At 40.8% G+C, this 26,516-nt stretch overlaps 1 protein-coding gene across 6 annotated transcripts in view; it reads right to left on the reverse strand.

Moving 5' to 3' along the window:
- atp11c (ATPase phospholipid transporting 11C (ATP11C blood group)) overlaps positions 1-21,841 on the reverse strand; it is a 45,123-nt gene extending 23,282 nt beyond the window's left edge. For all 6 annotated transcript variants that reach the window (XM_088293208.1, XM_088293207.1, XM_088293204.1 and 3 more), the window contains exons 1-3: positions 21,263-21,841; positions 4,328-4,447; positions 1,565-1,654 (exon numbers count right to left, since the gene is read on the reverse strand). In XM_088293208.1, coding sequence (XP_088149334.1) covers positions 1,565-1,654; positions 4,328-4,447; positions 21,263-21,289 — 237 coding nt within the window. In that variant the 5' untranslated portion in view covers positions 21,290-21,841. The remainder of the gene's footprint in view (positions 1-1,564; positions 1,655-4,327; positions 4,448-21,262) is intronic.
- Positions 21,842-26,516: the final 4,675 nt, after the last annotated feature.

Genomic DNA, 26,516 nt, shown 5'->3' on the forward strand with positions numbered 1-26,516 from the left:
CCTGCTTTCTCTGATAAATTACAACCCCCGCATGAGGGGGAAAAAAAAAAATAGGAAATAGAAATAGGAAAGCCCTCAAGAGCGTTTGGATTAGTGGTGAAATTCCAGCCGCGCTGCAGCTTGGGTAAACCGTTTTCAGCAAACCCGGGACACCCATGACGCCATACATCTGAGGCATTCCCTCACCGGCCACAAGATTACAGTGGCAAACTAAAAAAATTAAAAAATGGAATCCAAAAACTTTGTTTGCTTTTATGTTGGAGACTGGCATCGTTTCAACACTGCTTATTACTTCGGTTGTAGTTTGCCGTGGTGTAAAACGGCACTGCATCATGCTGGCTCAAATAAAAGTTACTGAATAACCCATTTCAAGTTAACCGTTATTTAAACAACTCTTTCGATTCATTAACTCCTCATTTTTTGGAAAGACATGCAATACTGTGGTATAAAGTATGAATAACAAAATAAAGGGAAAAAAATGTTTGCAACTACTGATTCAAATAATATCCTGGTTAATATTGAAACCGTGGAATATAAATTACCCTATTTTTCAGACTATACATTGCACAAGAGTATGAATCAGTCAAAAAAAACGCATCATAAAAAAAAAAAAAACATTTAAGATTTTTTTTTTTTCGATTAATGTTACAAAAGCGAGACCAAGAAGAGCAGCGCCCCGAAAAAAAGTGTGAGTTATAGTCTGAAAAATACGGTTGAGAAAATTCTAACTTCAGAACTCGGTTGCTAAAACCAAGTCGCCATGACACTCTTTACCCACAATGCTTCTGTTTACATCGCAAATGACCCGGATTAACACGACGGCGCCATCCATAGGCAAACCGCCAGCAGGGAAAAGTGCGAGACGAAGCCGTTTCAAGAGAAAAGCAATGCGTCAATTAAATAGATATAGAACTAAATAACTCGTCGACTACTTAAATGAACTTTCAACGATTTAAATCGTCGACATCGTCGTGATGAGTCGACTAATCTTGGCAGTCCTCCATAAGGGCGTATTGTACATTTAATGGAACACCAAGCTGGTCAGCACAACGAGCAACTCGTGGCTCAGCGCTCTCAAGTGTTTTGACTCATTCGGCTTCATTAGCCGAGCCAAAGCAGACGAACTGTTGTGACTACTTTAGGAGCAGGGAGGAAAAAGAGTCAACACCACTTGATAATGACGGAATTTCCTTTGTGGCCGGGAGATATTTCCGAGTTTGGCACTTAGCTTTAGGTTTCGGGAGTCAGTTATTCTGCCGGCTCATTCAGTCAATATGTAATGAGACGACACACCAGAGCGACTGTTTACATTAGGACCTGTTTGTAGCTGCTGCGGCGGTGACAGCTGCAGGGGGGAGATGATTTGCGCGGAACGGAAAGAAGGCGAGAGGGAGAATGCAAGGGATGAAGGGTTAGGGAGGCAACAAATGCTTGTTATATTTTTAAGACAGGTCACAAGAGACCACAATGCTGAGGGGGAGTAACTGCAAGGGCTTTCTCGAGCAATTTCAGCACCCACAACAACAGCGTGTGTCAAATGGGTGTTTGGTGAATGATTCCTCACCTGCACCAGGAAGATGATAAGGAAGTAGAAATTGGCAATTCTTCTGAACTGTTCAAACAAGTTCTTTGGTAAAAAGTTCCACACGGTATACTGCGGGAAGAAAAACAAACGTTAGTGATTACCCACGTGAAAAAAATCTTTTTACAAGGATTTCATATTTACAAACGTGTGTATTCAGTCTAGGATAAAATGAGGAGCAAAGGCAAGTTCCAAACCGATTTGACTTTGTCTACCTCGAAAGACAAGCCATGTTTAGCGCTGATTAAAACTGGAGATTTATCACCGTGAATTTCGATACCCTTGAATAGTGCCAGTGACATTGGCAACCGTTTCATCAAAGTATTTTGCATGTTTGGAAGTGAAAATAACTGCTGCCGGTGTCATTAGGACAGAAGCAACGCCTTTTTCTGATCACAGCATTATCATCCTGCTGGTAACTTGGCGGATATAGAAGGCAAAACGTACATTCATTTTATCTGGGCTGGAAGCGTTAACCTATCTCAGGTAGAGGTGTGAACCTTTTCTTCGAAACCGCTTTGATCCACAGTTTCGGTTCAGTTTGTCTGTGTTCCCTTCACACAATATTTATTTTATTTCTCATGCGCGCTAAGCAAAGATGGCAGCGCGCACATGGTTAACGAAAGATCTGTGATAGATAAAACAGACGACTTGGAAGTACAACTCATTACAAAACATGTTTGTGACTTTTGATCACAGAAAGTTCCTTTAACCTGACTAGCCAGCCAGTTCCTATAAATCAGCTGTTATCGTTCCTATACCGTTTTACATGATTTGGATGTAAATAACCTCAAATTCAAGTGTAAAATCTGCAGTTGAAGCACATCTTATTCTCATTTCAGCTCAAATCCATTTTGGTGTTGTCTAGAGCCAAAAAGATGAAAATTGTGTCTGTCTGCAAATGAACTTTATTTATGACCTGAGCTCATTCATGAATGATTATCATCAGATGGATTGTAATAAATAAAACACATAATCATCTGAGTATTGGGGAATTACGCAAGGTATAAAAAAAAAGTAAACTTTTTTTTTTTTTTTTTAAAAAGGGACGCCGGGAGCTAAAAAGGTAAGTTTGCAATCGAGTTTGTCACGAGATATTTGCATATTAGCAAGTAGCTTTAATAACATTCTACATTTCATTGGCTCCAAAAACCCTCTCCCCATTTGCCTATGTACGCAAAAAAAAAAAAAAAAAAAGTCGTCACTTGACAACAAAACAAAAAAAAGTTTTCACACGTGAACAGACAATAATTATCAAGTTATGGAGTTCAAGTCTAAATCTATTTAAGTCTTGCATTTGCAAGCAAGTCCAAAGTCATAAAATTGTCATCTTTAGTTTGGTTTGCCCCCCCCCCCCCACCTTCGATGGTAGCATCGCTCTCTCATAAAGGAAAACCATTGGCACGTAGGTTTCTGGTGAGAAGGGAGCATAAGTACAGCACCAGGGCATAAAAAAAACTGACACACACAAATGAGAAGGAATGCCAAGATATATTTTTTACACACTGACAAAGCAATAAGGTAGTGTTTATGAAGATAATACATCAGACATGAGGAAGGTGTTGAAATGCAGCCACAGCAGAACAGTCCATCTCATTTTGCCAGAGAAAAGAGGCAAAGTAATGAGAAAAGAAGGCGGGGTGGCGAGAAAGCGAACACGAGGGTGTTGCGGTGGTGGTGGTGGTGGTGGTCTCAGTAGCATGGTGCAACAGCAAGTAAGAGTTGAAAAGTGGCAACAGGCCAATGCAGACTGTGAAAGCAAAAGCATGACAGAGCCGAGGTATGGAGGAGCATAAACATAACAGCCAGCGTAATTAAAGTCTGTTTACCCTGCCATACGGGCAGGAGCAATTGATGGGCCCATCCTCACGGGGTCCTCTGCACCGCTATAAATCCCACTGCCATCCTACCCCTGGCTACCCTCCCGCCAATAACCCATCATAACTAGACGCCAGGAAGCCAGAATTAGCCAGGAACTGCATCAGAACCAAGGGGATGAGATTTACACAAGGGGAGGGTGCATTCTATCAGGGCCCAGAATGAGTGAATTGCGCAACGGGCCAGTACATTAATAGACGTGTATGTCACCGCCAAAGCCAGTGCTCCCCTGACACACTAATAATCGTCTTTTGCTGAAAGAGAGGTTGAGTATCTGGAGAGGGACTGAAATGGAGGTATGAAGAACGACAGGAATGGGAATATGAGAGAGTTCCCTTCTAAGCAGCGGAGATGTGCGAAGCTAAACATAAAAAGGAGATGAGTACACTGCCCGCTTGCTCTATGGATACAATATTTTTATTTATTTATTTATTTATTTTTTTAAATCGGATTCATTAATTGGAAAAGAATACTTGATAAATTGATTAAAATAATCATCGGCGAGTAGCTCTAAAATCTAAAAATGAGCAGCTAATCCATGTGATCGATATTGGAATCGGCATCGTTCGATATCAACCATGCTAATCGATATTGGAATCGACAGCATGAATCTCTCATCGAAACAACCTCGTTCCAGTTGTTTTGTGTTATTACATAGGTGACATTAACCACTGCTGGGCGCTCATTCATCGAGCAGAATCGTCATCACAGTATAATGATTTCCTCGCAGAAATGCCAAGAGTAAATGTTAGCTTGCGAGCTAGCTATTTTATTTTATTTTTTTTGCGGTTTCCCAAAAAGAGCATAGTAGAGAAGGCCTGAGCTGGTCCTGTGCCTTTAAAAGAGACCGTGTTAGTGGCGTCTTACCTTGGACGACACAATTCTGTTGTCACAAAACTTTGGCGGGATGAAAGGCTCGCTGGCAGAACATGGCTGATGACCAACGTAGATAGTCCGACTGTCTACTCTTCTTTCATCGCCTTTAAACTGCGGGGAAGAGCAGAGGAGTGAGCACGGAGATGATAAAGAAGAAGAAATACTACATTAAGGCTAGACTATGAAGGAAATACCAATTAACCATTGCACAAAAAAAAAATCAATGTATTAAAAGACTACAATGTGTAATATGCATTTGATTTTTTTATTTTATTTTATCTATTTTTTTTTAAAGGGAGGCATAGTGGCTGGTTCGCGCGGAAAAAGAAGCTGCTTAAATCTTAGGATTTGAGTGTTTTTTGAACGTTTAATTTGCTCGGGGATTTCCCCAAGGCAAAATTTTCACTGAGCCTCTAACTCTCCATTTACACTTACCCGATTTCATTTAAGGAGCACCACCTTACATTAGGTATCTCAAGAGATGAGCGAATATAGTGTATTTATTCTTCGGCAAAGGTCACATCTTGTTTCCATTCTATCGTCGTCTTGGTTACTGAGTGACTGCATAACAGTGTTCCTATCTTCCAAATGACTTTCTAATATCCATGGTTCACCTGCATTGCTTTCCTTTGTAGTTTTTGTGATAAGTGCCGTTAACAGAAAACAAAATTGACATAAGCTATTAGAAACAGTCTGTCCAAATATTTGAATGCCATGGCTAAATGTTAACACAAAATTAGCATACGAAGCAAAAAAAATACACATTCAACCATTTAATTCACATTCAGTTTCTAAAGCAGTTTGTCATCCGATTTGGGGCATTTTGACAATTCTTTGAAGGACCACTGAGCGTTGTCAATTTTTCTCTTTTTACTAGCCAACACCACACACGGAATCGCTAGACCGTTAACTGACACACTCACTCAGAATCAACATGACAAGCCAAGATTCCCCAACTAAATCTCATCTTCTACTCAAAAGCTGTGCTGATCTGAAATTCAAAGTGATGCCACGCTGCCATCTACTGCTTCTGATCATGGCCTCGTGCCAGCGACAGCAAGAATTAGAGCAACCTGGATAGCGATCTTACGTGAATTCTGTATCAAAGAAATCTTGGAGTGACAACTAAACAGACAGAATTTCAGGTTATGCAAGTATTTGCTCAGCATTACCGGTGAAATAACACATGAAACAAAAGGTCACATTGCTTGAATTCAATCTTCAAGACTTTCACACTACCCGTACAGCAGACAGGAGCCAGAATGTTTGCATAAGGCCTCTCTGTATGCGTAAGCGGCCATGTTCACACCTCGGTGTATCTGTCAAATCTCCCATCTCCATCTTGGAAGGCACACATTAATAAGCCCTTCTGCAGGACCACATGGACCTGGCTGGTGGCTGCCAGAGGATCAAGGGGCGAGAGCGTGGGAGACAGAAAGACTGCGAGAAAGGAAGTACGAAAAAATAAAAAAGGAACAAGCCACATGGGCAGATTCTGATTCTTTATATTAAAACAACAACAAGGCCCCAGTAGGAACGACAGCATCCCTCAGGACTATTGTCGTACGTTTATTATACTCGGACGGCTGACTCATTCGGACTCTCTGCGCTCTGAAATACTCACAAACAAAAGTAATGGCTTTTCTGAAACACATCGAGCGGTCTTTTTACCTGCGGCCAGCTCGAGAGGGCGGTTTGCCCTTGAGCCATGCTAATGTTCACAGTAACAAAACGTCGTTGCAGGCTTTTGCGAAAGATTAAACACACAATTGCTGAAAAGCTGTATAAGCAAGGTCTGACTTTGCCGATGACATTCACCAAGAAACGTTGAAAGCTGGATTTACACTCTTAGCGAACAGGTATCGCGGCTCACGAGAGGAGCTATTCATTTTCTAAGAAATAAGTATTCTTCCTGCTATGCTACATTTCGATTTTACTCAGGAAAATCAGGGTTCGCGGTTAACCGCTTCCCGATTGCCTGGGGCGAGTGAAATATGGCCACGGGCAAGGTAAAATTATGGGCAACTTGCCCGAACGGGCAAGCATTTTTTAAAGCAGCCAAATATCTTTAATTTCGACGAAAACTGTGGTGTGATCTGTTTGTGTGCACTGTATGGTGATGGTTTAACCCAGACACCCCTTATCTTGTGGTATGGTCCATTGGCCTTATCCGGGGCAATGGGCGGGCGCTACGGGGATCAGTTAGTTCAGTGAAAGTCGAGTTAAAGTGGACGTCAATAAATCCCGCAGTATTGGAACTCGCTGTAGTTGCATCCTCATTTGAAGTTTGAAAAACACAACAAAAACCTACGATATTTCGGCCGAAAATTGACAGCCGGAAGTTTTCTTACCTTCTGCGCATGTTTACAAGTGGCGACGAGTTCGTTCAAATCCGAACATTTCGGATTCCTCTGACATGACTGAAATAGCTCGAATATTTTTAAGTAGACAATTCAGTTGTGAGTAAGGAAGGGAGTAATATTTGATTATTGGCTGTTAATTCATTCGCTCCATGATGTGACCTGACAGTGTCAGTGTGTTCTGTTTATGCTATGAAACTTATGGAGGCAGCGCCACAGGCACTGGTCTTAAAGGAATACACAAATTTGCCACACTCATAATTTACTCATGTGATTCCTCAATTAATACGCTCTCCTGGACTTAAAATTGATCATCTGGATTGCTGTAATATCATTTTCCCAATTTAACATGCAGATTTGTTAATTATTAAAACTACAATTAACATTTTCAATAACTGCACAGGATGATACATTTGCTGTTGTGAGTAGGGTTTCATGGTTGATGATGAAAACAAGATTAATTTATGCTTATCAGATTATATGTTTATTTACATTTGTGGCGCACATTTTACAACCATAAACATTTTATTCTTAGAGAAAAAAAATTGTCACTTGCCCAAGTCGGGCAAGGCAAATTTTAGTGGCACTTGCCCTATGGGCAAGCAGTTTTTAAAGTTAACCGCGAACCCTGAAAATGCATGTTTACTTTCTATTCATGTTTACTATTGTTTCTGGAATGTAGCATAAATACCAATCCTTTAATATGGTCAATTGTCCTCTGATTGGCTCTTTCACGTATTACATTAGACTAGTGCTACTCAATTATTTTCTGTTACGGCCGCCTAGCAAGAAGAAAACAATTTGCACCCCCACCCCAGCACCCACTCTCCCCCACAATTATAAATAATAGCATTTTCGTTGCAAAACAAACATACACCGTAGAGCTAATACTCGCTGTGCACAATGGGCAAGGAGAGCGCCACTGCCAACTACTGGAGTGGATGTGCAATTACATTTTAGTGTAGTACTGCAGGGGGGGGGGAAGCATGTTCCCCTCAGCATTGCACCGCGCCCACCCAAGGGGAGGCGGCCCCACTATTTGAGAAGCACTGCATTAGACACAATGTTGCAGGGGAGAACTTTACAACTATTACGCATTATTTTTCAGTCAAAATACTCCTCCTGAGTGTTCCCCGTTGTTGAATATGACAAGGGTCACAGAGCTATATTCATTTTTGAAGAGCGACATGGTTCTAATCTTAAAAGTGAGCTTGCCGGCACACACGAAACGCTGCCGTCTAAGTGACATCAGACGTCAAAACGCAGCGTTCAATGCCAACACAGCGTGCACGGCCAAGTCAAGCGCCACCATATCGATACTAAGCAGCAGACAGTGTTCCTTGATGACAGAGGAGCAGCGACAAACCAATTAGATCAATAAAGCATATAACCAACTTCTAATGAAGCCGAATTAAGCAATGAATGGTGCATTAGAGAATTGAGTGAGCTTGAAAATTTCCATCAAATTAAGATCTAATGACGCACAGTATGAAGACTTTCCAAGGTTTAGCCAGACTGACGACCTGCTACACAAGGTTTGTTTTTTTCCACAATCGCCATACTTTTTGTTTAATAGACATTCCAGGAACCCATTTGCAGCCTTCCTTTGAAAGCAAATGAAATCATTTGACGACGGGGCTGAGTCAACTTGTGCAATGTATACTTTTCAATCAAGTGGATCAGTACGTCAGACACTTTCCTTCCTCTAATATAAAGACGAGAATGTTTTCTCATGGTTTATATTCTTGGAATGCACTTTAAACTTTCAAGGAATGATGTACTAATAAACCTAATCATAAAGTGTCATTATGACAATTGAGTGTGTGATTTCCATTCATTCCAGATACATCCAGTGAAGATGTGTGGCAACCTATTTTTGATCGTGTCAGCTTGGAAGTGTGTCAGCGCCACCAATGAAAGTAGGCCGACAAATTTCAGACGAGTATTTTGTCACGTTAACCACACGACATCCCACTCTTCCAAATGCACCGCTTTGGGTATTAAATATTTGGCGTTCCTGAAGGAATAAAGACGTGCAGTCTGAATGTTGTTTCGAATCAGTGTTTGATTTAAAATCATTTCAGAGCTTCCATGAACTGAAAGTGAGATTTCAACTGGCGCTTCAAGACTGGGGAAATGATATTTTCAGATATATGTCATGACCCATGACAAAGATAATGCAGGAAATGAGCTGCGTTGTCTTATTGGGTGGTGTGAAGTGTTGTTGCACAAGGTCACAAAATCCGAACATTTAATAGCGACTATGTGAAGCAAAACTAAATTCCAGTTTGTGGACATGTCGAGGCTTGGAAGAGAAAGAAAGAAAGGGTGTTGTCACTCATAACGGCTGCAGTTGTTCGACTAAAGCGTGAGCAAGCAAGCTCGCAACATTCGAGACAATGAGTGTAATTTTGTGTTAAGCGTGGAAAAGTGGCCATGCATAAAGTATCGTGACACGAACAAACTAAATGTGCTTTTGTGAAGCTTTCAGGCGGCAATGCGGGAGGCCCAAAAAAAAAATCCACTCGTGATATGCGCTTCAACAAATTTAATGGGGTGTGAGAGGTCTGAGGGTACTAAGCTTGGGCTTCTTTATGACCTGCACGTGCATTCCGGACAGCACTTTGAACAAGATGGACGGAACATATGATATGCTGCAAACACCATGTAGCCGCATTACGACCTTGTACTTGGCACATAAACAAGCGGCATGGTTAATGAATTTAGTTGGAACATACGTTGGATCCAAATGAATCAAATTTGCATAATAAACCACGGGGACTAAAATTCTTTGATTATTTTCGTGGACTGGGATTATTAAATCCATTTTGATTCCAGGATTATTGAGGACATTCATTTTGTCCCAAACAGCTGTTGACATTTTTTGTGGCAATAACTGTCAATAGCATACAGTACTTGAAAATTAAATCAACATCCGAAAAGTTTAAATGCTTTTCTGAGTTGAGTCAAATTTGTTTATTTCCGGTTTGCAGGTTTTTCTTTCTTATTTTAAATGAATGACTTATGCAAAAAGTCGGCTTAAAGTCAACCCCCCCAAAGAAATATTTGCAATAAAACGTTCTATGTACCATCGTTAGTCCATGGCATTCTGATTAATATTGCGTTTGTGGATTAGGAGTTAAGCAGTAAAATCCACCCGTTTTTAGCCATCTCCCGGGGCGGCCATTTTGTCACTTGCTCAGGGCTCAGGTAACGACCAATCAGGGCTCACCTGTTTTCTGAAGCGGAGCCATGATTGGTCGTGATCTGAGCCCTGAGCAACTGTGACGTCATTTTCAGTTGACGGAAGTGACAAAATGGCTGCCCCCAGACATGACTAAATCCGTAAAACCAAATATAAGAATGCCATGTTTCGACTGGTGGGGTTGCAAAGAACATATTCTTGTAAATCTAAATTTTGGGTTAACTTCCCCTTTATATTTTCTGCTCACTTTCTATAATAATCCAATCAAAGCGTGTAAGCAAGCAGTTCGTTGAGAAATCACGAGCGCAGTTTGAGGACTTATTCGACGCAAAGAAAAAAGCATTTTGTACTTGCTAGTTTCTGAAATCAAACCTTTATTTTCGATGGGTTAAGCACGGAAATGAGGAAATGAAACAAAGGTTCTCATTTTTAATCAAGATGGGACTTGGATTACTTCCTTCACTCCCACACGATTGACAATTGTCAATTCCTCCTAGCTATGCTCTCACATTGTTTACACCGTTTTTAAAATTACATGCTAGTTGCTCCACCTCAGCAGCCATTCACTCTAGTACCTGTCATCACTTTCCTTTTCTCCTTCTAAAGAAAAAGAAATCCGTTGAGACTTGTCAGAAACCATAGTTAAGTGGCCCTCGAGTGCAACATCTATGAGAGCAACCCGTTAAACAAGTGTTATCTTTTAACAATGTTGGTAGCAACAAACAAACCCAAAACACTTGAACTCCACTTTTTTTTTAACAAATGTTGCTAGCAAGCACTGGGCACAATGTACTGTTTCACACGAGTCCATTTCTGCCCTTTAAAGGCTACGGTCGACACTAATGTACCCCATGGGGATAATTATGACATGCCACGGCAATTGCAGTCCAATTCCCGGGGTGCACAAGATACAAAAAGTGAGGCGTCAAGGGTACAAACGCATTACCAGGGACATTGGTGTCATTTCTTATCCTGAGTAGATGTGGTTGTCTTGTCTTGTGATTGCGGCAGGCAATTTACACAACCAAATGCGTGCTATTTTGGCGGTCGAAGGCGAACTGCCGCGTTACATCCTCGTTTTCTTAAGTTATTATAGCTCAAAGACATCAAACCGAATTTTAAGTCTTTGTCACAGCAGTTATTCACCGCTTTGTCTTTCCTGCGTAACAAAGACATTCTTAACATGGGCTAATTTGTCTCATTTCAGCACAAAGATCCCTTGTATAGTTATTTAATACTTTCAATTTATACGAGACTTGAAAGTAATCACAAAAGAAATAAAAAACCTACATTGGTGTGTGTGTTCAGATTTTTTTTAATTCTCTTCAAATGTACTTGTCTGGGCATTAAAAAGTAATTTGACAGTTGAACGGATCAATGCCAGGGGACTATAAAGTAAGTGCAATTTAATGAACACACTCTCCCGTTTAAATAATCCACATTAATATTAATCAAGAATTTGATAGAATGCCAATGCCACTAGCCGGCAGTGAGAAAGGATTTACCTCCGTCTTGGATCCCGCCACACTTAGCCAATGACAGAGTATGATGAGCCCATATCAGAGACTACTCTGCTGTTTGACCGCAGTGACAACGTTTCAACCGAGGCCTGATCCTCGACGTGCGAAGGCTCATTGTTCTGTAAGAATCCCCGCAGTTGGACAAGACACTGAGTGTTCTGTACCACAGGCTGGTACTGGCCTACATCGCGCCGAGTCCCTCGATGATTGGGGGGTGGGGGGGGGGGGGGGGAACGAGACCTCGCGTTGGGAGCTGCTTCTGCAAATTCTTCTTGGAAGCCTCAAGAAAGTTGAAGCGTTGCGTTAAAGCTACTTGAGCAACTCACTTGTGTGAGAAAGAAATTGTGGAAATATAACCGCCGTTTGTGGCAACACAACAGTAAGCAAGACAATGAAGTGCATTTCTCTCAGGGTGGAGCGTCGCTATTTACGAGGTTTAGGGATCGTGCCGTACCGACCAGGGGGTTAGTTGGCTCATTGTTTTATTTATTGCATCGCTCAGGAATGAGTTTGTGAAGATGACGCGGTAGAGGCATTTGCTTTTGTGATGCATTACAAGGCTTTTTACAGGGTGGTGGCTCGACAATGACTGTGGACTTTGAAGTGAACGGCTGCCGCTGTCTCCATTTGTACTATTGTTGATCTGCATTTGCAATGGCATATGATAGAAATATGCGTTATAATACAATTTGACCAAAGCAATGTCACGGAGAACTCAAGCAAGATGGCGATTTTTTTTTTTTTTTGATTTGCTGAAAATTTGTCATTTTGACAGTACGAAGATTCCGCTCGACAGCAACGATATAAGCAACAGAATCTGAACTCAATAATAGATTCAAAATAAATAAATCAGGAAGCTTCAATAAAAAAAAAACTGATTAGATATAAAAGATTAAAACCTTACATTGACCAAATATAAAACCAAAACAAACCTTTAAATTGACCAGTTCATGTTTTCATAGTGTTTTTAACCTCTTAATTATGGTTATTATATTTTAAAATAAAATTACACCTTTCTGCTCCAGGTCCTTATTTTGAAAAGTAAAAAAAATATATATATTTTTAAATTATTGAATGGCATGAAATCTGTATATTGTGACAGACTTCAACTATATCGCTAATCTAGATAGTATTTAGCCACAAAAAAAAAAAGGTATTGTTTGCCAGGTTACAGAAAAATCAGGAGTCTTTTTGAAAATAACAGTAAGTAGGTGCTAAGCAAAAAAAAAAATCCATAAGTGAATTCAGGAATCCTGAACCAGAAGTCATCAAAAGCCTTAAGAATTTTAATTAAACTAAAAACGAAGCTTGCTTTTTTTGTTTGTTTGTTTATGAAGCCATCATCGATGACGACAATTTGCATAATATTAGAAGGGAAAATTAGTTTCAAATCTGACCGGCATTCTGAAACAGTTTTCAGTCTAAATGGTTGCCCGTCTATATTTGTGCCCTGTGATTGGGTGGCACTGACAACGAGTTAAGGGTATACCGTGCCTCTTGCCTTCAGCAACTACCAGTAAATACTTTCTAAAGTTATTGCAAAGCATAAAATAATTAAAAAATGTGCATAATTTTTTCCCCACAAGAAAAGTATGGTGTGCTGAAACAGGCCTGTGTTTACTTTCTCTAACGGAAGGCACGCTGTTCCTGAAATAGAAACACAGACTAAATCGCTGACTCGAACATTTAGTTGAGTCTTCAACTGGAAAGTTGGGTGAGTTATCTTTTAACTAGTTTATTTTAAAGTGTCCATTTCCATGGGCTTGAGGCCTGGTCTGTCACTTTCGCTATCTGCCACGCTTCCGGGAATTAAAAGAACTGAAAAAAGCGGAAAAATGTTCTGGGTTCTTGTGGAGAAAAATATCCAGTTTGCTCAAAAAAAGTAAGGGGACTTCAAGCTGCAGTCTAGTCACACTTTAATCTATAATTAAAGAGAATTTAAAGTAGTGTGGCCATAAATGGAGTATGGTTTTTCTAGCCGAGTGCCTGCGCTCTGGACTATTTCTGTATGTGACAAATCGCCATATTCAGCGACTTAAGATGAAGGTTCTTAAGACGGCTACTTTTGTCTTCTATGTATGGATTCCAGCATGAATCCTTGAACAAAAGGCAGTTTGTAGTATTAAAAAAAACAATAGAGGCCATCTTGCACAATATTCATTACATCACTTTTATTAATAATGTGGCCAGCTCTACATTCTGTCATTGTTCGTCTATAAATCCGCATAGACACGAATGAAAAAGCTAGTTCTCTAGTCAAAGAAATTGTGAGAACCTTAAAATGGCACATTGCTTGACTGAAAAACACTGCCTGCCTGGTTGCGCGTTTACAAATGGAGATAATCATTGTCGGCTGTTGCCCAACGGGTGTGTTGACTATCCGTGTTTTTTTATTTTTTTTTATGTAGAAGGGGGCATGCTCTTGTGCCTCCCACGCATTTGTTAAGTCCTCATACAGACGTTTGTGTTCCGCCTCCTCTCACCGGGCAGCCGATCATTTCAGGTGACAAATAAAAAAGATTTAAAAAAAAAAAAAAAAAAGGAAACGTTGGGGAGGACAAAAACGTCAAGCACTTATTCACGAGTCTCTTTACTCACGTCACTCAGAACATCTCTGGAGGGGCCTTTATGCATATATGGATGGTGAGGATGCATTTGGAGTGCCACAAGCCTGGCGAGGCGAGGCGGGTCAGGCATGTGCAAGATAATTCAAAATAAATGAAGAAAGCTGAATTATTCAGATGTACAAACTGAGAATTCAACCTCGCTTTTGAACAGAAATGGATGAGCAGCAGAGAGAAAAAAACAGAAAAAAAAAACACGACGGTCCTCTTTTGAGCCTGTCCATCAAGTAAGATAAAGATCCGCCCACTGGTTTCACTCAAGGTTCTGTGTTGAGCCAAGGCTGCTCCTCACGATATTTCAACAGATACTGCCTGTGCTGCCATTACATTTTCCTCTTTTTTTTTTTAATTTTCGCAGTCGTTCATCGTAGCTGAGTAGTCGATGAGTGACCGCACAGTGAGAGGAAGGAAGGGAAACAAACGAGCGATCTTTGCAGGTCGACCAGCCGTCTGGCTTGCGGTGCGAGACTAACGGCGGCTAAACTGAGCAGCGACAATCAATATGCATTTGTCGCTCCTAATCAAAACGGGACTAATAAATCACACAGTCCTGCCTCGCGCTGTGCGTGCGCGTGAGTGGCCTTCAGACACACTCAGAATTTAACTGCTCACCAAAGAGACACAACTCTGTCTGTTCAAGGACTACTGTCCAAGTATTCACGTCGCGTTTCTGAAAGGCATGACTAGCAGATTTGAGAGAAAGAGGGGGGAAAAAAGCGCTTTTAACCAAGTAGGTTTATTCAATTCTAAATATTTTACGAAGTCTTATTTGAAATATCAGGCGCAGCTGCCTGTGCCCTGCACGCCAGACCTGGAAAATGTGTGTATTCTCTTAACATCAATTCACACAACTGAAGAGTTCGCTATTCATTACCGTATGTAACATGTTGTGGTCTATAAATTGGGGCTGAAACTAATTCTTAAATAATTATTTCAATATTTGATTAATTTGTCGATTAATCGGTGAATCAAATTTTCAGATTTTGATTTCCATCCCTTTTTTCTTTAAAAAAAAAAAAAAACTAAATTCTTTAGACGAGATTGTTGATGATTCAGTTACTGTTTTGGTCAGTACCAAGTCAGAAATTAGAGAAAAATGTTCTTTTCCAAAGTAGAAGTAAATGTCATATTTTGATTCAACACAATCAGTCTGCGTACTTGGAAGAATAAAGAAATCAGATAATATTTACCGTTGATGGGCTGAAATTCTGAGCGTTCATACAATTTAAGGTCTCGAAACGATTAATCGATTGTCAAAAAATTCATCGTTGTATTTGATTCAATTACAGAAAGAGGGACTGTTTTATAAGCACACCCCCAGCTGTGTCAAGTTTGCGACATCAAAAGACCAACCTGTTGATTTTAGTAATGCGTTCACCCGTCAGTTCAAGCCTGACGGTACATGCCAACGCTTTAGTCACATGATCTGGTAAGAAGTAAGCCCACAAGCAACAAGAAAACAAGTGAAAAAAAATAAAACGTCTTCAAGGGGCTTCTCTCAGCCAGTGTTGCGGCTTAAAATCGAGGGACTGTGGTGACCCACAAATGAGAGATGTTCACCCAGATCCTGCACCTTGAAGGGAGGGGACTCGGTTCAAAGGGATGATGGACTTGAAAGTGATCAAAGAGACTAGCTTGGTGCTTGCTCTGTAAATAAATCAGTTACGAGATACTTTGCTTCCATTTCCAACATCCCATCCGTGTGAAGGGATTTGGTGCAATGACTGCAACCAAAACTAAATCATGGATTGGACTTGATTGTACGTAAACAATACACTTGGGGTGTCATTGTCGCCTATTACCCCTAGATGGGAAAGGCACGTTTAAGACAAGCACAAGGCTTCCAAAAAAATAACAATTGCATTCCGCATTCATTTCTGTTTGTTTCTATGGAGGGAAACCAGTCTCATGGTGCAAATAGCTTTTACCCAATTGGTCCCTCGGGTGATAGAGGACAAAATTACTTTGCCATGCAAATGTGTTTTTGCATAAGGGCTGAGTGCACGTCAACATTTTCCATTCACAATAATTTTGATGAGTTTGCCTCTACAACTTTTAGTGTAGATGTCGAACATCTCCAGTGAATTCAATGTGGGGCATTCTGGAGCAATCGTAGCTCAAACTATCAACCACACTGATCCGAAAACGGTACAGGGTTTTATCGGGCGGAGGATCTTGTGTTCCCTGCATGGAAGTCAGTTTAATATCACACTTCACGGCGACATAGTGAAAAATGACAAGAATAAACGAAGACTAAGTGCAGCGGCTTCCTCTGCTTGCTGACAAACGAGGAGGTGCGATATGTGAAATTATGTGACACTTTTGATAAACTGATTTTATTGCATTTCACGCGCGAGGTGTTTGCCGTGCATTAAATTATTGTCGCCAACTGGTGTGAACCCGTCTGATGTGTTCACGCAGGATGCTTTTCCAAGCATTCCACTCAGAAGCACTGAAAGGAATTCGGGGTATGAGTGACACAAGCGTTTGGGAAAGCTCGATATTGACGAGCTAACCATTAAATGAATATTTTTGCATTATTAAGCAACGATTAAAAAAAACACGATAATCTTTTGAGGTGCAGATATTATTGTTGTCCACTTGGAGGTTGCCAGCCTCTCGTTCTCCAAGCAAGTATTTATGACTTTGAATGCGTTTGGCTTTAAAAGGCAGGGACCGTCCTGGCGAGTGACGTCTGAGTCAGCCATTGTGAGCTCAGGTTAGCAGCTGGCTATTAACCAGCTAACCGTTAGCCAGTCTGCGACTCGAGTGCTAGCACATTAGCTGCGACGCTTTAGTTAAGTGTATGAATGCCCTAATTACATGTTTATTCTGCAAGCGTTGGTTCAATAAAGAGATTCAACGGATGCTCTCTATCCTCAACCACCTGTGAAGGGATTACATAATGTTCAAATTAGCGGTGGTAGGCTACACTAAATTATCTCATGTTTCTTACTTTCTGTCGACAAACAGAGTGTAAGCCAATTTTTGCTTTGCAAATCGGCTTCTTTTTTTTTTTTTTTTAATAAGTGTGGAATGATCCCAAACTTTGGGCATTCTGGCTTTTATGCACGCTTTCCTCCTGTTGCAGTTTAAGTAATTTAGTTTCACATTTGTTAAGAATTACAGAACAATAGTGGTGCTCATTCAACTAGTTCTTGGTCTAAAGAGGAACATGACATCAGATACAGGAATTTGAGCGGATTTATTTCTGTCTCTTTAAAATATTAAAATAAAAAAAAACATTCGATCAAGGAAATGTATGCAAATGCTGATCCTTCCTGAAACTTTCACAAACCCGAAAGGATTCACTTTTTATACAAAAACACCCCGAACCGGATTGCGTTTGACCTTGGATGCTCCACAGTGGTGCGGCGCTCTCGCGTGTTGCCCGTGCAATCGCTACGGTTTCCTGCAATGAGCTACTATCGCCTTTCCGCCAGCCTCCACCTCTCGGAGAACACAGTGCTGCCTTCAAGGCCTTGAACCAACATCAAAGGCGACTGTGGGATTTTGCATTCCTGTCAGAGCACTACAACCTCTGGAGCCACCCCCCACCCTCACCCCCATCGACTGCCTGGCGAAGCGGAAAAAAAAAAAAAAATCTCAACACCATCCTTAACGTTTCTCAAAAACACACACGGAGTGAGAGTCAAGTGAAGACACACAGCGTGTCTCCTCTGATGCGTTTGGTTGAAGCACTTACGTACTCCCCACCCCGCTCACCCTTTCTCCTTCCCGTGGGTAAGCACAGGGTGCTGTGATTTAGGAGACCGAGATAACAGCGCTGTGTGCATCCATGTCTGAGGTCTCTGCGCAAAATATTATTTACAGCTCACGGCGAGGGGAAAGTACAGCGGCAATCCTTTCCTGCGAGGAGCGCTTTCAGCTGACCTGGCAAGACTCGAGAGAGGCCAGGCGCAGGGTCACGCGCACCATCATTATGATATCGCCTATCCTCGCCCGCAGACGCCGCACCATTCGGCACGCTGGTGTCAACAGGTTACTGGTGCAGGAAGGGATGATAAAGAGGCATCTTAGCTCACAATCAGCACTCTCATCACAGGCAGGGAAGGGAAACCAAAGCAGTGGTCATACTAGAAAATATATAAAACGCAAAAATTTGACAAGCCGCCCACTGCAGAGTTCGCTGGTCGATGGCGCGTTCACTGCGTTATGACAGATGAGATTAAGTTGCTCGTTGTTCACGTGCCGCAACACTGCAAACAAGCGTTAACAGACAGGAAGCGAGAGTCGGGACTTTTTCAACAGGTGCAATGTGTTTGAGTAAAGCACTTAAGTCTTAAGCGGTAGAGAAACTCGGATAAAGTGTTTAAGGGTCGATAGGTCACAAAAGCATTTAATGTGCTGTTGGATACAACAGAAGCTTTCATGTTGCGCACGCTCCATTCCAAAATACTAGTTCCACTTCAAGACTTTCAGATTTGAGGGGGAAAAAAATCTGAAATCATTCATTGCAGGTTCAAGGTTAGAGTTCCCTCATTCAACGCTACAGAAGTTTTAAGACATGTTTTAACATTCTCAATAGTCAAGCAAATATACTGTTGACATCCAGACCAAAAAAAGGAAGAAAAAAAACGCAACCTTTTAACTTTGCTACCAAAGTCAAGTCATTGTCCTGGATGCTCCACAGCCCTCATGCACACAAAGGAAAAATAATGTAACCCTTGTTGACTGTTACCGCAGATGTCTATGTTCGTACTTTTATCAAAGGAGAAGCGTGGAAGCAAGTCTCAGCCAGCTTGTCTAAAAATTCACGTTTGTAAACCACTGTAATTATTAAACAGATCCCTAAAGAGGCCAGCATTGCATTGCTTTGGATTTGAGATCAGAAAGATTAGGCGGTGATTCTCAGGTTGTTGCATCTGTTATGAGGCGGAAAAGTGCCAACATGTAAGTTGGACAAGTTTAGGCACCTCACACTTGAATAGAAGTTTGTACAAGTATGATATAAACACGGGATGTGTCACGGTAGGTAGCAGAATGATGCAGTTCAAAGAGTGACAGGCCATGTAAAAAGTCACAGACATTTAATTGGAGTCGCTCATGGCACGTTTCTTAGGTGTAGATCTGTAAATGAATTACGTTGCCAATAAAAGCCCTTCCTCAGTCTTGCCGTCTGTTGTTGATTATTCATAGGGGGAAAAAAAGCATTAAGTCATTTTCTCCCATTTCTGTTCAGAAACTGGTGTTTTGAATGAGATCCATGCGTGTTCTACTACTGATTACCAAATAACAGAAAAGTCTGGAAATAAACCTTGTTAGTGGTGAAAGAAGAGCGTCTACGGTTTTTCATTCATATTGCCGCATGAACAAAATATTATGATGATCTTTCTTGAAAGATAAGTCAAAACGCTCCAAATTGGCTGGCAAATGTCAAGCTAAAAAACAAAACAAAAAAATAAAAAAATAAAACACTATACTTGCACTTGCCTTTAACGACTTGCATGTGACATGTCAAGTGACAGAAACTACACTTCTGAAGTTTTATGCACCTATTGGGCATGTATTCGTGAAGGTTTTAATCAAATTGAAAATTGTACAACCTCTAGGGGCTCGTCGCTTGAAGTTACATTACTAGCCAGTATTTAGCAGTGCTGCATCTGTCACTAAGCAAAAAAGTTAGTCATCATATCTTAATGTTACCTGATGAGAAGCAGACTAGGTGCCATCAAGCGTTTTGCCTGTAGAACAGCCCAAATATATTTTTGCAAAGTTTAAGTGTCCATTTCTGCTGAAAGAACAATGGACAGTGTGACTACATTTCTGCTTGCAACTGACTCGGCTGATTAATACTGCTCCCGATTGGCATTTGGCTTATTATATAATCACATCTTTCATTGTGAGACAGCCAAGACGAAATCAGTCTTCTCAAGACTTCAAAGGTAGGCTACAAAAGCGTAATAAGATTGTCAGAGAGGTATTAATTCAACAATATGCTGACTGTGGTTGCGGTTTGCAGTGGTGTACACATGCACTGCAGTACTAAGAGCTGCTTGTAATGTATTATTTGTGCAATGACACAAATTAGAAACGGAACTACAAACAATGCAGTGGGATACCACTGGAAACATCGTTAAATTAACACATGACGAGAGATGCATATACAGCAGATATAGTTTCTTAGTTATTATTACATTGTGGGTGTATAACTGAAGGAATCCCTACTATACTAAACTGTATAGATATGTCCAATCACTTTTTTTGTCACCAAAGTCAGAGTCGCTTGATTTTAAGTATCTTCCGAGTCCTGATACAATTACTCTGAAATGCAATGAAAAAGAAAAGACCACATTTAATTCTCAAGTATCTTCGTTTTCTTAATGCTTTCATCCACAGCTTAATTTTACTACTTTATACTGTGTTCCAATATTTTAACTTTAAAAAGTATGAGAAAAAAGCAGTTATGCATCATTGCAAACTACAAAGTGAAGACAGCCCTTTGAAGAATGTTTTTTTTTAATCCACACCAATGATTAGTGTCTTTTAAAGCATATGTAAGTTTTCCAAAATGTTTTACTTGCACTGTATGTTCTTTTAGTATTTTTAATAAGGTACATATTATTCCTTTACTCAAACTCTTTAGTTCGCAAATGTTCTTAAAAAGCCCCGTTTTTTTAAATTATGTGAAACACATTTATCAACCTTGGGTTCGAAATAAAGCTGCCTTGCCAAATTACACACCTCTTTTAGAGAAAGAAAAAAAAGCCTGAAATGTTAATTTTGGAATGTTGTCAATGTCGACGAGCGACAACGCTTTGACGAGTCAAATCTGAAGCTTTTTGGGCTCGGAGTCACGCCGTTCTATATTTGTGAATCATATCTACACTGCACCAACTATTTGATAACTTTAATAAATGTTGGCGAAACAGCTGAAGGAATCCCTGCGTGCGTGCGCGTGTGCATGTGTGACCTTAAGGAAAGAAAGGGGGAAGCCAAGCAACTTGCAATGCGTCGTGACTTCCTGACTCGCGTGAACTTGCCTTCAGCAGTTCAGACCCTCCGCCACCGGGGCTCAATTACGGCCGAGTGAGTCCAACAGCTGTGAGCAAACAAATTATTCCGAGCTCGCAAGTCGCACTTATTAAAGCTAGCTTCGGACCAAACCAGCGGTGGGTGTCATGCGAACCTCGCGTGTGTACGTACGTGCGTGCGTGGGCGTGAAGGTGTCAAGACAGTCGCACACTGATACGTACCAGTCGGTTGAGGCTTCTTCGTAGCATCTTGAGTCCCCACAACTCCCCCACGGCGGCTTCGGTTCCACAATTCCCCCCCGCCCCTCCACGAGCAACTTTACATGTAAATGTTAGTGAAGCTAGCTCCTCTTCGGCTATCTATCTTCTACTCTACGGACGTTAGTTGGGAAAGCCGCGGCGGCGACGCTACATCCTCTCCGTTCGCCTTGTGCTCGTAGACTACGCCGCCTCGTCACCATTCGCATCCTCTGCCGCCCAAAAGACTCCGCGTCGCGGTTCGCCCGTTGCGCTGCTTCCCTTCGAGGCTCCGGGCAGGAGCCGACGCGGACATCTCGCTCGCTGGTTGACTGGCGGCTGGCAGGCTGGCTGGGCGCCCTGTTGCTGCCGCGAGGAACCGGGGAGGCTCGCGTCTTCGCCTGGCTCACAGTGATACCGGAAACTGGCGCTAAAATGGTTGAACTTGTGATTACCGGCGACGCGTGCCGGTGGCGTTTGCTCCCTGGTGAAGAAGTCCCAGTGAGTGGAGTGAGTAAGTGAGCGGTAGCGTCTTCTTCCAGTAAAAGGATAGCTCGCCCCTCCCGACTGAAGGTGCGGCAACTTTGGGTCCCGGTGCACTCTGGGTAATGTGGTCCTGAGGACTACAATAGCCGCTTCCGTAATTCCCTTCTTCAAAGTGCGTGTGTTTTGAACGTGAGGAGTGACGTCGGTTTGAATGTGGTTGTTGTTCATCACGACACGGGCGTACGTAACGCGTCGTTCTTGTGACGTCACTGTCTGGTTTTACATTCAAGAACCACACATCTGAATATGCAGTTCCCTAAAAAAATGTCATAATTGGGTTTCTTTTCATGTATGTTAATTGTAGACAGGGGCGCTGACATGAAAACAAATCTTAGTGCCCCCCCCTCACATCCCGCCTAAAATCTTGATACCATTTTACATAAAACTAAGTATTTTGTTGATGTTTTTGACTCTTTGCATATTTGTGAAAACGAAATGACAGTTACTTGGTAGCACAATCACCAAAATATGCACTGAAAATATAATGAAATTCATGTAGATTAAATTATTTGCTGCAAGACTGAGACCCTATATCCCTAAACCTTCTCTTTTCTATAAATAATTGAACATAAAATCCTCAAGATAAATTACCAGAAAATTCAAAACTTTAAATACTAAATAACCCTTTTCATTAAAATTAAATACAATTATAATCTGTGGAGAAACATAAAATCTCTGCAAACAACACCAAAAATAAAATGGCCGATTGCCTTTTATGATTTATTGAAATTTGAACATTATCATCTATAGAACAAGAATCAACAAGCTGTTGCTTCCGAACTTCCCATCACACGAACAACCAACTCACCTTGCCTAAGAAAGAACTGGGTGACATTTTGTCGACCCTTGCCTTCTTTCTCCTGCCTACGCTTCTTTGCTTTAAGTTTTTGGCTACCGGATTTATAGGACATCTTGTCGTCTCTGCCTCCACTTTCTGATTACCTGAAAAGCTGTCGGTTTCTTCAGGCGGGAGCAGGTGAACTGAATCGTTTGACGTAAATGTGGAGAGGGGGAGGCCCGAAGTCAGGGGGGATAGGCTCCAGCACGCCCGCGACCCTTTTGAGGGGAGAAGCGGAACACCAGAATTTCCCCTGCAGAACATGAAATGATGTTAATGAAAGATAGAGCAGATATAAAACATGTGCACCCCCAATTGAAATAATATATTATATTATTGAGAGGGAAAGTAAAACAATAAACAGAAAAAGAACACGTGGTTGCACAAGTGTGGATATAGCCCAAGTCAGGAATTCCGTTTGACTCCCTCGGTAAGGCTCTTCTTTACCTCCACAAAAAACAAAAGCGATGCTGATTTCTTTCTCCCCTCTTCCAGAGCCTTGGCTAATACTGATTTGGAGTCATTTGCAGCCACCATGTGGCATCTACAGGCAATTACAGATCTTTTGGGGTAAGCCTCAATTACTCGCAATACAAAATTGAAGCATGCTAATCATACAACATGTGAAACATGGCGGAGACTTACTTGCTGTTTTGCACATGGTGTCCTGAAATTTGTAGCATACAATGAAATCTCTAGACTATCGAGGCATTTTGTGGCGAAATGTATCAGGAAACCTGTCCAAAAGCGAGTGTAAAGAAGAGGAGTCCTACTCTTCTAATCTTAATTGTAATGCATGATTGTCAAAGGTGAATAGTAATACTGCACTGCAGGTGTTAAATGTCGAGGTCGATCTTGAAGGTAAAAATGTCACTTGCATGATGAAACTCGTCCTCTTAGCTGACTTTAGTAGCAATTTGCATGTGCCAACTAATTTGCAAGTGACACTGGGTGACCTGACCACTTATCTTGTCACCAGGATTAAAAACGCACTATCATGTAAGGAGATCTCCATTTTCTTGCTGTTTAAATCAGCCAGCCATCCATTTCTGTCGCGCTTGTCCCCAAAAGCGTCGTGGCAGCATGCACTGAAAATGAAAAAGAAGGGGGGGGGGAACTAGTATTCTTTGGCTGAAAACACACCCAATTAATGTGCAAATATTTTAAAATATTAGATTTAGCCCCAAAAATTATGAAGCAGACATGACAATCACACGTGTGCAAGTCGTTCAAATCAATCAATGCAAATTCAAGTAAGTTCATCTCTACCTTTATTTTAGTCAACGTACAATTCAGTCCATCATAGTCAAACTAAACATGATCGCTACTATCTCAACATGACAAATAAAAATACTGTCCACCCAAACAGATGCAGTGCGGTCTTAAATGAAGGGCTCTACTACCACCTAGTGGCTGCATGGAAGAAACGCTGGATTTTAGCTGCTTATTTGAATAATTTATACAACATAAAGAAAGCCAGTGCAAAACAGCATAGGTACAAGTTTTCCAACATGTATGTATAAAATCTTACTAAATAATATGCTATCTATCTATCTATCTATCTATCTATCTATCTATCTATCTATCTATCTATCTATCTATCTATCTATCTATCTATCTATCTATCTATCTATCTATCTATCTATCTATCTATCTATCTATCTATCTATCTATCTATCTATCTATCTATCTATCTATCTATCTATCTATCTATCTATCTATCTATCTATCTATCTATCTATCTAAAGATTGTCCAAACATATGCAAACTCTGCCGTCTTATAAAGGGCGTCCTCGATTTACTTAATGGTTAATTGATAGTTACTGAAACAATTTTTCTGACAACCACGCCTAGGCCATAAAAATATGACACAAATGTCAAATGCGGCGACTACTGAGTGTGCCGCGTGACGGCGCATTCATTTAGCGACATTCTTAACTTCAAAACCGCGTATGTCCAGACGTTCGTAAACAACACCCCGAAGGCAGTGATACAGATTGCTGCAATTTAATTTTGATTTTATTTTTTTTTGCAATTCAAGTCTCATTCCACAAGGTGGCGGTCTAACAACACGAATGACGCATTGCTTCATCAATGTTTAAAGGTGAAACCAACCACATCCATATAAATTGAATGAATTAACTTTTCGGGAAATGCAATTAAGATCACAATATGTTACTTTTCAAATACTATATTTTTTGTGGTGGGCCAATATTTGCTGCATGAATAGTGAGAGAACATAAACACAAAATCAAATCCACCAAAAATGTTCTGGTTTGTGCTGGTTTTAAAACCTTGAATTAATATCATACTAAGTACTGTTATACCTTGCCTTATACCAATCGTTTTGCTTATCAAGATGGCTGAAAACACACAGATAAGAGATCATCAATACAAATCAAAATTGAATCATTAAAAAAAATGTATGGCAATCACAAAGCACAGGTTGACAATCAAGCATTCACACTTTTCTTCAGGACAACACTATTTTTGCAGGATGGACGGTCATTTTTCACTTGAATATCATCATGAATCTATTTATGTGCTTCCTCCATTGCTAGTGTCAGGCAAATAATCCCTAATGTGCATCCTTATTCAACCAGTTCCACTTGATTGAATAGAGAATTGAATTTCCTAATTTACTAAACGTCCACTCCACCATTTTCTTATGACTTTGCACTGGTCCCCAACACGATGCCTTAGTACACAAGGTGATTAAAAACAGAGAAGAGAATGAACTCAAATTTCAAACTCCAATTCACACCATGGAACAGGAGCTGAGCACTTGTGGATAATAATAACCAAAACAATAATGGACTAATAATATCATTCCTGCGTTCATGTTGAACGCTAGGAATCAGGAGTTGTGAGAGCAACGAAGAAATGTGAGTGGAAAGGATATCATAAAATAAATCCATCAGTGATGTGGAAAGTTAAGGAATCACATCAAACTCAATATGGATGTGAAATATGAAACATGTCGGGCGAGGTGCATCATGACATGACGTCATGATTAGAAAATGCACAAAGTCAAGAGATAAATATCAGTGAAATGATCCTGTCCTGCGTTTTACTTCTTTAATATTATTCTTATTATTTAATTCTAAACGACATTAAATTGTTTTTTTTTGTTGTTGTTGTTCAACCGTTGAGGCACATATGCGCCATAATATGAACTCTGCAACTTTAAAAGTATTTCGGTGCCGTGTGCAATGAGTCAAAGTCGTGCCATTAGCGTCTACGCACTGAGCCACAACAGAGTAATAGAGCAACCTTCAAAACAGACGGCATTCTTTGATGCTTCCGCCCACCCACTAGCTGGCAATTGCAGCGCTTAATTCACTTTTCATTACATTATTACCTCCTCAAAGGGAAACTTTTCGCTCTCATTTTCTGTGTATTGAAAATGATGGGCTTGGCTTACTTTGTGCCGTCCCAGTGACCTTCTTTTTTTTTTTTCTGCATACAGTTTTGCATGCACTGTAACAACACGTACATATTTTTGGGGGGCGTGGTTAATGCTGTACATATACTTCCTGTGGTTGTGTACTATAAAAAAAAAAAAAACATAAAAAATTTAATGTTGAACATACTCACGTCTTCTGCACGGCCGTGATTTTAAAGTCTAATTTTAAAGTATTAAACGATGAGCTGACTAAATCGTGCGCATCGTGGACGCGTTGCATTCACTTTAGAAGTTCGAATTTGTTTTGATGTGGACGAGTAAGCTTCAAGAGAAAATCCAAATTGCCCTTCACACCCTGCAGTGTGAACGTAGGCCCAGAATGAGTTTGATTTTTTTTATTCAGCAAATAAAGTTAAATATTTACAGTGACTGAGAGAATATCCAACAAG

Source organism: Idiotropiscis lumnitzeri, chromosome 4 (genome assembly GCF_059441095.1).
Source record: "Idiotropiscis lumnitzeri isolate Australia: NSW breed Sydney's pygmy pipehorse chromosome 4, RoL_Ilum_1.0, whole genome shotgun sequence".
In the NCBI taxonomy this organism is placed as follows: Eukaryota; Metazoa; Chordata; class Actinopteri; order Syngnathiformes; family Syngnathidae; genus Idiotropiscis; species Idiotropiscis lumnitzeri.